This window comes from Anolis carolinensis, chromosome 1 (genome assembly GCF_035594765.1).
Source record: "Anolis carolinensis isolate JA03-04 chromosome 1, rAnoCar3.1.pri, whole genome shotgun sequence".
Lineage (NCBI taxonomy): Eukaryota > Metazoa > Chordata > Lepidosauria > Squamata > Dactyloidae > Anolis > Anolis carolinensis.
The window spans coordinates 333,971,054-333,982,746 of record NC_085841.1 but is presented as its reverse complement, the minus strand read 5'-3'; the positions used below and the strand labels follow the sequence as shown (position 1 = coordinate 333,982,746).

Here is an 11,693-nt window from a genome sequence, read left to right as displayed (position 1 = left end):
TCTACACTATATATAGATTTCTGTGTTATATTAGTATTACTTGCCATACCAGTATGGCTGACTGGCTGGGAACTTTAAGCTTTGATACAACACTTATTACTAAATTAACCAAAGATAGATCTATACTAGACTCTGATACCCAAGTCCAGTCCCCACAGACCCAGGATATGTTATTGGAATATGAGAAAACCAAAAAGAAACTTATAAGACTTGATTTATATGCTTCCACTTTATCGGATTACATTAAAAACAACATGATTCCAAGAGGACTTAGATTACACAAACCCCCAGGAATGTTCCTGGATGATGACACTTTTTTGAAGAATTGGGCTGCTATTCTTAACAAATGTTCCCTGGACTTAATGGTATTAATCATTCAAAAAACCAATACATTGACAGAAGAATTTGAAAAGAAAGCAACCTCCCTTCTGGAGGATATAAATAAGGATCAGTCTCTCCAAACCAATCTTGGAGAGATCGAACGGAAATGTAAGGAACTGTACTCACAAGTTAAGGATTTCAAGTTGAAAAAATTTAACAGGGACAAGACAGACTATGAAAATAATAGGATATACACTTGGACATCCCGGTCCTACCACACTGAGTCACATAAAAGACAAGTATGTTTTGAGACCAGGAACCCCATTTACTCTTCCACTTCTGAGGAAGATCTTGGCAGAACCACAGATAGTTCACCTCCACCAGTGCAACCTTACCTCGTAGATCTAATAGGACCAGAACCCGAAAACAGTCGCACCATTTTTACAAAAGCCAACACAAACAATACCCAACTTAGTAGTTAATCTGTCTGACTATCCTTTATCCCCACAAGAAGCTAAGGTAATCAATAAAGGACTAAGCTTTGTCCCTACGCCTAAATTCAATTTATTTCATACCAAAGTAGAACTATTTAATTTATTTAGAACAATTAGACTTAGAGAATATTTTGGACCTAAGGGTAACACAGAATATACCACTCAGTTTAAACCCAAAAGTAAATTCTTTCCTCATACAGACAATATAATGATTAGATCATTTGAAAAGGTGGTAGGAAGAGATTTAGATATACTCTCCCGCACAAAAACCCATACACATGCCAATATGACTTTAACAGAAATAAACACCATTAAAAGATTGGCTAATATGCCGGATTATATATGGAAACAAGCCGATAAGGGAGGTGCAATAGTGCTACTCAACAGAAGAGACTATATAAATGAGGCAATGAGACACCTAGGAGATCAAGCATTTTACAAACCTCTAACTAAGGATCCTACAAATAAAATACGTAATTTAATTCGCATAGTCTGCACAGAAAGACTTTCCTTAGGTTATATTTCGGAAAAGCAGTATGATTTTTTTACAAAAACAAAATCCTAGGATTCCAGTCTTTTATATTCTTCCAAAAATTCACAAAGGGATTTTTCCTCCTCCAGGAAGACCAATAGTATCAGGTACAGCCTCCATACTGGAACCTTTAGCACAATTTTTGGACCATCATTTACAACCATTTGTCCCCCTCTCGCAATCATATATTAAAGATACCAAACATTTCATCAATATCATAGAATCATTATCAATACCACCACAAGCTGTACTTATGACATCTGACATCACTTCACTTTATACTAACATACCACTGGATGAAGCCAGAACAGTACTAAAAGAATTACTAGACACACGTGAATCCACAATACCACCTACCCATTTTCTAATTGATCTTTTGGATATAGTTTTGGATTATAATTACTTTAGATTTGGTTCTCAGTTCTACTTACAAACATTTGGTGTCGCAATGGGGAGCGCGTTAGCCCCCTCCCTGGCAAATCTCTATATCACTAATTTGGAACAAATGTGGATCTTGAATAGTACTAAGAACGAATTACTACATGATATAATATATTATGCGAGATTTATAGACGACATTTTTTTAGTTTGTAATACAGAGGATACAGCCATACAACTTAACACATGGCTAAATACTATACACAATAACATAAAATTTACCAGTACCTACAGCCATACCAGTGTCAATTTTTTGGATGTCACAGTTTACAAAAAGGATAATAAATTGTTGGTCAAGAACTATAGAAAGCCTACAGACAAAAATTCCATTATGCATTACTCCAGCTTCCACCACCACAAGTTAAAAACCAACTTACCTTTTGCACAATTAATGAGATTAAAACGTAATACCAGCACACCTGAGGATTTCGCAGCAGAGGTATCTCTTTTCAAAGACCAGTTTAAGGAGAGAGGTTATCCTACAGGAATTATAAACACTGCCATTAGGAAAGTAGAAACCATAGATAGAAGAAATTTACTAAAAGACCAAGTGAAGAAACACAATGACCGTATCATCTGGCCCTTAACTTTGACTCAGTTCACTCCAACAGTTCACAGAATAATCAAGAAACATTGGCATCTTATTAGAGATATCCCTGGATGCAAACACTTACCTATGATAGCTAATAAACGCTCAAGAAATCTTAAGGATATGCTAATAAGCTCTGATTTAACAACATCTACCATTAAGAAATCTAACCTTAGAGGCCACTCAAACTGTGGACATTGTCAATGTTGCACACAGTATCTCAGAACTAAACAATTTTTACATCCTACTCTAAAAATCCATATACAACTACGAAGTTTTACTACATGTATCACTGACCAGGTCATTTATGTAATACAGTGTCCCTGTGAACTTCTGTATGTAGGCATGACCTCCAGATCATTAAAGATTAGAATACTTGAACACCGCTCACGCATCAAAAATAAATCATCAGAGTCCACCCTCTACTCTCATTTTTTAGAGAAAGCCCACTCATTTACAAGTTTTAGATTCTGTGCCTTAGAAAAGATCACCATAAAACCTCATGGTGATGTAAAAAGGGTTCTACTCCAGAGAGAAGCATTCTGGATTTCCAAATTACAAACTATGCATCCACATGGTCTGAATGATAAATTAGATCTTTCTTGTTACCTGTGAATTAGCTTTGCAATTAGCTCACAATCCTTAAAAGGGAGTAGCCCTTATCAGTTAATTTGCTCGCTCTTGGAAAATGAGAGAATTGCTATCCTGAGCTGGAATTACAGCAGAGCCACTACCTATAAAAGTGAAAGTAAGTTTTTCTTGCAAATATCCTTAAAATTTATTTCATGCTACTGGGTGCTGGTAACAGCAAATCTATTATGTTGTCTCCTTATAATACAGTTTGTAAAAATCTTCAGAAGACTATACAAGAAGCAACTAAACCTGAAGAAGGGACACCCATCCTGAAACAAGGACATAGAATACCCCGGGAACCCTTGTTGTTTTTGTTTTTGCTTTCTTTGAATGCACTTTCTGAAGACTCTTTCTTGCTTGGAACTTTGATAATTTGTTTAAAGGGTAAAACCCTCATTCATAAAGATCATCAATTGTGATACTTTTTCAACCAAGCTTCAAGACTTATATCTGCATGAAACAACACTGAATATTAAGTGTTAACCTCAGTTCATGAACTCCTTCATTTGTTACTTTGGAAATATATAAACATGAATGAACCTCCCACGGAACCCCAAGGCCTCCATGGAGCACAGTTTGAGAACCACTGGTGTAGAGATTTCAGCTAGAACCACAGATAAGGAGGTCCATGCCTGGTGAGCTGTGGCTAAACCTGATCAACCCAGATTGAAGACAAGTGCTACAGGTTGAAGGCAAAGCTACGGAGGTTTATTATAATTTGGCCAAATAGGATGCAAGTACAAGCAATATGCTTCAAAAGTACAAATTCATTGATAAATATCAGACATTTTATGCAGTTCTGACAACTATTCAGATTTTCTGTCTTCTCCCCTGATTGACTGAAAAGTGGGACTGGTTTGGATCGACGCAGGGATTGGCCAGAGGTCCCCCCATATTGGACACCATATTCAATATCCGCATTGTGTCCTGTAAAAAATCTTTCATATAATGTTAATACTAACGACCTCCTTCTCTCATATACATTAGGAAAAATTTAACACATCATCAACCTCATGCCTGGCTATTATCTAAGTGTTATTCACTGTCTTCATGACAGAAAAAGCCTTGCTGCAACAATGAGGCAGCTCAACCAAGTGGTAATCAAAATCATCCACTTACATCTCCATGGGTAACAGCTTCATATAATAGAGAGAAGGAAAGCAGGTCATGTTTCAAATAGAGAATATATCAGGGCGGGAAGATTGCTTATATAAAAATGGGGGAGGGGGTCTGTGGATTTATACTCTCTTGACATGGATAGGCTTGGACAGGAGCCACTTGGTTAAAGATAAGAGCAATGACAAAGAAGAAAAAAGCCTCCCCCCATCCGTTAGTATTTGAATAATATTGTCCCAAGATCAGGAATGGCTTGTATATTGAGCAGATGCAGTACCACTGCTCACATTTTGGGGTGAAGGCAATTTCTTCTTTAGTCCACCAAGCTGCCACAGCTGAGACTGATGTTCTGTTTTGTCTTTTCTTTCTATGTGTTGTTGGAATCCTAGTAAAAACTGAGTCCCAAACCCCCAGAAGATTAAACTTTGAGAACCACTGCAATAGAGAATGCCTTTGGAAGAGCAAAAATGTATTTGCCTGAAATACAAGGGAAAACACACACACACACACACACAGCAACAAAAACAGAAGATTACTTGATAGAGAGATTCTCATAGCCTCTGATGTAAAATAGGGAATAGTTGTAATGGCTGGATTCAATTTCAAGGGGGAAAGAAGAGCGATTGTAGTGCTGAAATGAGATAAATCATCTTTCGATTGAAAGGGTTAAAGGTTTCTTGTGGCTTGAAATGCACAGCAGTGCCAGAGAGATTGTCCTTTCTTCTTCATTAATCATCCTGGCATTGATATTATGAGGCTTAATTATTTGCCAAGATTGGAAGATGCAGACATTCTTTAGCTCACATTGTCCTCTGTATGGAACAGCAGGAGGTTTTGGTTTTGTTTTTTTAAAAATCTTTTAGCTAATCTCAGTGTATTCCCATCTTCTAAATCTTTTTCAGAAAGACAAAAGGGAAAAGTTTCATCCTCTCTTGGGTATCCATCCAAGCATCTTGTTTGGTTCCCACAATTGTGCTTTTTTTTTTTTGTAGTCTATTCATTTGATTGCATGATTTATCTATAATTCCTGATTGATGAGTTGTAACTGAATATCTAAATTGACCAATCATACTAGCATTGCAAATGAAAGATATGCACATTTGTGATGCCATCTTTATAACTGTTTTTTCCTCATTCTTATGGATCTCACAGTAGTCAAGGGTGATCTTGCACAAGAACATACATGCTGACCTATTTATACAGCTTATTGAGTTCTGTCTACTTTTAATCAGAGGACTAGAATGTTGTTTTTGTAGTACAAGTCACAGAATCATGTATACCAGTAGTACAAGTCCCTAAATCCTGTATGCCAGTAGTTCAAAGAAGTATTTTTCCCAAGCTCTCCTCTTGAACAGCAAAGCTTCCTTATAGTATATATTGGAACTACTCCATCCCAGTACTGCCTATGCCAGTGGTTCTCAACATGTGAGTCCCCAGGTGTTTTGGCCTACAACTCTCAGAAATTCCAGCCAGTTTACCAGCTGTTAGGATTTCTGGAAGGCCAAAACATCTGGCCTATGCTATAAGCAGCTTGCCATATCTCTGTCAAAGAGGTATTTCCCATCACCAACTGTAGTTCTATGTCTTCCATCCTATTTTATCTGAATTTCCCAGGCAATAAATCCTCAGCATACAAAGTATGTGCCCAGTTATGATTGATTTCCTGTATGAATCTGCTCATAGTGCCTTAAATTTAAGTGCAAAGAATTATTAAGATGACAGGAAATCTACATATTTCCTAACAACTTTTCCAGATATGTCTGTGTCAGAGAACAATTTATATTTCACTTGCACATATTTGCAGAACTTTGCAGAAAGTTACTTTTTTTGGATAGCAATTGCTCCATCTGGCACTGGAAGTGTCCATCTTGTCTAAGGGATTCTGAGAATTTTTCAAGTTCTACACATATGTCCACTAGGGCTGTGCAAAGCTTCATAACTATGTTCCATAATTCGGAGATTTGTATGATTCGTTAATATGAATCTCTGAATTACTAATTGGAAAGGGACCCTTCTGAAACATTAAGAATAAAAAAAATAAACCTCTTAAATGTTTCAGAGAGATTAGTAAAGATGTGTTGTCGAAGACTTTCATTGCTGGGATCACAGGGTTGTTGTGTGTTTTCCAGGGAATATGGCCATGTTCCAGAAGTCCAGAATACTTTTGGAACATGGCCATACTGCCCGGAAAACACACAACAATCCCAGATTAGTAAAGATTTGTTGCTTCAGAGCATTTTTTTTAATGTAATATAGTATTCCATAATTGTCTGGGGTGGAAGGAGGCAAGGGGGTGATGTGACTGACAACAGCAACTGCACAGTTTTTTTTGTTGTCAGCCAATCAGAAGAAGTGCCCACAGAAAGTAGCAAACCCTATTTTGAAACATCATTTTAACATCAAACAAGATGTGTTAACCTTTGTTAGATGTTTCCAGGCACAATTCTGAGTGTTCATTATGACCTATAAAGTCTTAGGTCCAGATGGATCATATCCCCCAGTATAAAAACAAAATTATGGTCATAGGACATTTTATAACATTATGAAAATATAACAGCAGAAATAATAATAATAATAATAATAATAATAATAATAATAATAATAATAAAGAGATATCAGAATAGAAAGTTAGAATGGCTTTAAATATACTATAACAGTAATCTTCCCTTCTTGAGCATCAGAAGTTACTTACTAGGCTTGAGCGATCCATGAAAAAATTGATTCTAAACTCGCTTCAAAAGTAGGGGGTGCTGGTGTTTCGTTTCTGATGTCATTTCCAAATTTTGCCTTCAAAAATTTTGAAATTTAACGAAAATTCATTAATTTCAAAAGTAATTCGTTAATGGCGGACGTGTATGCGCAGTGGCCAAAAAAACAGCACGGGGGGGGGACTTTACAGGACTCTCCCACCCTCATTTTGTGAGCTATCTTCTTCAAACTTGGTACAGTGGTAGAACACATTTAACACTGCTAGCTCGCCAAAATTCAGAATGTTTCCCTTATCCTCTGATTTTGGTGAATTTTCATAGCTTTTATAATAAACCATTTTTTAATAATTGCAGAAATCTGTTCCTGGTTTGAAAGTCTTATTTCCTGTTTCATTGAGTTGTCTTTACTGTGAAAGTCATTGTTATACTTCAGAAACTTTGTTTTTCTGGCTGAAACATTGTTAAATTGGTGGACTCAGGAAACCATAATGTTTTCCATGTCGCTTGCACAAAGACAAAGTTCAGGCAGTGTCATAGATTTTGCCATGTTTCTATGACAGAACCAATTAGGAAATGACATTTATCACCCAGGAACAGAAATCATAGTACACCATCAAATCATTCCTGACAGATGGTCATCAGCCTCTGAATAAGGAAATCAGTTCCTGGTTTGAAAGTGCTATTTCCTGTTTCAATGGCTTTTCTGGGGCTGAGAGTATGTGACTTGCCCAAGTGGGTGGCTGAGTGGGGAATCAAGCCACAATCGGAGTCCAACACTCAAACCTCTCCCTCCCTCCCTCTCTCCCTCCTCCCCCTCTCTCTAAACTTCTCATACCTTCCAAGAATTCACATACCGCATGAAAGTTTGGTCAAGATGGTCAGAGGAGGGCAACTAAAATCTGGAGAACAAGCCCTATGAAGAGAGTCTTAAAGAACTGGGCATGTTTAGCCTGCAGAAAAGAAGGCTGAGAGGAGACATGATGTATAAACATGTGAGGGGAACTTCCCCACTGTGAGAGCTGTTCGACACTGGAACTCTCTGCCCTGGACTGTGGTGGAGGCTCCTTCTTTGGAGGCTTTTAAGCAGAGGCTGGATGGCCATCTATTGGGGGTGCTTTGAATGCGATTTCCTGCTTCTTGGCAGAATGGGGTTGGACTGGATGGCCCATGAGGTCTCTTCCAACTCTACTGTTCAATGACTCTATGATTCTAAGTGAGGACAAAGGGGGATGGGGAATGTTAAGAGGAAAGAGGGCCTGAGACATCTGGGAATTGTAGTTTTAAAGCGGGCATAGTACTATTGGAGAAACGTCTGCTTCAGCCCAATGCTTTTATAAATGGTGATAATTCAGAGGCTTTGTTCTCCTGCTTTTTGAAAGCTATTGTGATGAAATTTGCCAGATTGGAAGCAAAAATTAACCACTCTTCATAATGTTTCATAATGTTTGACCCATCAACTGATTTTTGGGGAATATTGAAACAACATTTTTTTAAAAAAAATGCTAGCAGAATGATGGCCCGCCTCTCTGTCCCTCTTCCTTTCGCTCTGATTGGCTGAGAGGCATGCCAACATGGCTTCTCCTCTCAGAGGGGCTACAGCTACATCCGAAGACATCAGAAACAGACAAAAAAAGGTACTTTTTGATTCAAATTCGTAATATTTGGAAGGCAGTGAGCAGATGTTTCAAAAATCACTTCAAAAGTACTTTCGAACAGAATTTTAAATGAATTTAACGGACTAACGAAAAATTTGCTCAACCCTATTACTTACCCTTGAGAGAAGGACTTGGTAAGTCCCCTCGGGTGAGAAGGGCGGGGTATAAATGTTGTAAATAAATAAATAAGTGGGGGAGAGTCCCTTTTCCTTAGCCTCTTAATGGGAGGCTGAAGAATAAAGAAAATGGACGTGGGAAGGGGAATCCCTTTCCCTTAGACTCTCAATGGGATGCTAAGGCAAACGGACCTGGGAAGGGAGGGAGAGTCCCTTTTCCCTAGCCTCTCAATAGGAGACTAAGGAAAACAGACCTGGGAAGGGGGGGAGGAGAATAGTCCCTTTTCCTTAGCCCCTCAATGGGAAGCCAAAAAAAACGAACCTGGAAAGTGCAAGGGGGGAGGGGAAGAATCCCTTATCCATAGCCTCTCAATGGGAAGATAAAGAAAACAGACTTGGGAAGGGGGGGGTTCCTTCTTCGCTTCTCAGCTGGAAAGCAAGAAGTGGCTTCCCCTGCTAAGCCATGGCCAGTCTGACTTGGCTAAGGGACATAACTTTCCAGCTGGCCTCTTTCAGAGTCTGAATGAGGGCAGCTGGGAAGCTGTGGCTCCTCCATCAGGAGGAGGCTAGGGAATCCAGTACCCTGAGCCTGACGGAGGGGAACAGGCATGTTTTGGCATGCGTTTCTTATCCGTCATAAAATGTAATGCGCACCTGCATTTTGCCTAAGCAATTAAGCCAAAAAAGATGTGCATTATATTCAAGTAAAGATGGTATCCAATTTATTAACTTCCTCTGTTGAAATTATCCAACTCCAAATTGGAGCCCCATTCTTTTGGTGTGAGCAGAATTCTGGGAAATGTACTTTCGGAAGGCAAGGACCTATATAGCAGAATATTCAAAAGGCCATGCCCTTGAACTACATTTCCCAGAATTCTGCTCATGCCAGAAGAACAGACCCCAGTGTAGATTAATCACATGTGCTTAAATTGAAAATAAAAAAACTACAGATAGGTCGATTGTTCTGAAACTTGGCAGGCTTGCTGCCCTGCTCATGCTGTCTCACTGTGCCACAATTTAAGGGGATATCTCTTGTAGTTTAAAAAATAATTATTCTGTAATTGATTTTTTTAAAAAATGCCTATAAATCAATAGATTAACTAATCTTTCTGAGACTTTGCAGGATTGATGCCGTGCTTATATGGTCTCATTGTGCAAAAATTTAAGATGATACCGCTTATAGTTTTTTTAAAAAATTTTTTTGAAAAAACTTTAAATATTTCCTAAAAGTCAGTGGATAACCAAAATGTTCTGAAACTTGGCAGGCCTAAATTCCTAAATGTTGCCTACAAGTGTCCCATGTTTCATCATGATAGCCATAAAAATTACAGAGAAACAAACCTCTAAATTTTCCCCATTGCTGTTAATGGGACAAATCTTAACAATTCAGATTAGTAATCAGAATAGGACCCCTTCAAGTCTTTATTTTTTTCATAAATAAATTTTTATTAGTGTTCCTTTCAACATAAACACAGACAAAAACATACCATAAAATAAATTACAGAATTGAGAGAAAAGAAAAAAAAAAGGAAAAAGGGAAGAAAAAAAATTAGAAGGGGAAGAAAAAAAAGAAGAGAGGGGTAAAAATTGAATAAACCAAAAAAAGCCAAAAAAAACCCAAACATGTATAATATAAAATAAACTTCCAACTATTACATGGCCTCTTCAAGTCTTTATGAAGCTAAATGGGGGCCATCAGAATCTCAAAAAAAATACTAATCAGATTTCAAACACTTCACACACCTGTAATGTGCACAGATATAGAATTACAGCATTGGAAAAGACCACAAGGCTCATCCAGTCCAACCCACAACCATGCAGGAATACACTACTAAAGCACTCCCAAAAGAAACATGTATTTGCTGCTGTCAGTGGTGACTGGTGTGGTGATTAATCTGAAAGTGAAATTAACATGATTTTGCATGGGCTAACCCTGAAAAATGCTTATCGCTTTTCAAATCTTGTCCTTAGGAAATTTTCCCCAAAAGTACATGCTGATTTTTTGAAGGTTACATAATATTGTTCCCTATGACTCAAAGAACTGATGAATGGTTGTTTACCATAAAGGATGCTCTACATGCCCAACTGATGTCCAGCCTATAGTCAACACTTCTATTGAATTTGTTAGCTTAATGGAATTTTCCCAGCACATGCAACTAACAATAGTGACTTGACAACCTTGACAAACTATATTAGAGCTAGTGATCTCAAGGTTCATACTCTGTTCAGATTCTGGTCTCTCAGGGTGAAGGCACATAAACTAATTTATTTCTCTAAATAAAGTGTGGATCCTTGATTCACGAACATGGCCTTCTAATCTTTCCTGGTGTTGCTGGGAGAAACAATTCCATACCAGTCTATTCTGATTTCTAGCCCAAACTTTATAGGACCCCAAATGTTGAAGTTAGTCCCCTTAAAAGTCAAATGAAAATCTAGAACAGATGTATTGTATCAATGACATAGAAGTCACCATCCACTCCGGCCTTTGCTCTTTGTGTGTATGTGAGTACAACATGCTACAATAGAATGAGATATTCAAGTCAGGCTCTGCAAGCTTCCTTTACCATTGTTCCTACAGCAGGATGAGCATCAAAGAGGCAGTTCTGATGTGACTGAATGAATGTAAAATCCATTTGTCAACCACTCAATAAAGTGAATGCTGGAGATATTTAACAATTTGCTTTGATGGTGGTGTGCGTTTTCTAATTTATTGGATGCTTGCTTTTTTCATAGAAGTAAATTATGTGTCATTAATCTTCCTAGGGGGTTGATGTCCTGGAGTTAATTTACTGATTATTTTCTAAGATAATATACCTACTTGGAAAGTACTGCTTAATCAATACAGGAAAGTCATCTAGGCTATGAATTAACTTAAAGCATATGCACCTCCCTTGCTTCCCTCCAGCTCAAAGGCATTCAATGATATTTTGAGATGGCACCTTTTTATTTAACATTCTTCAGTGTGACATGTGATACATAAGAAGAATAAAAGAGTGTCATCATTTGAGAAAGCAGTGCCTTTAGGGGAGATGGGAACAGATTTACTATTATGTAAAAATAATCTCACTGGTCCCTTAAGAGTTGGAGAGAC

The 11,693-nt window shown here is 37.8% G+C and overlaps 1 protein-coding gene across 1 annotated transcript in view; it reads right to left on the bottom strand.

Annotated features, from left to right (window-relative positions):
- Positions 1-528: 528 nt before the first annotated feature.
- nrxn3 (neurexin 3) overlaps positions 529-11,693 on the bottom strand; it is a 1,581,531-nt gene continuing 1,570,366 nt past the window's right edge. Inside the window, exon 24 of the mRNA XM_062967917.1 lies at positions 529-2,264. Within this exon, the coding sequence (XP_062823987.1) occupies positions 2,260-2,264 (5 nt within the window). The 3' untranslated portion in view covers positions 529-2,259. The remainder of the gene's footprint in view (positions 2,265-11,693) is intronic.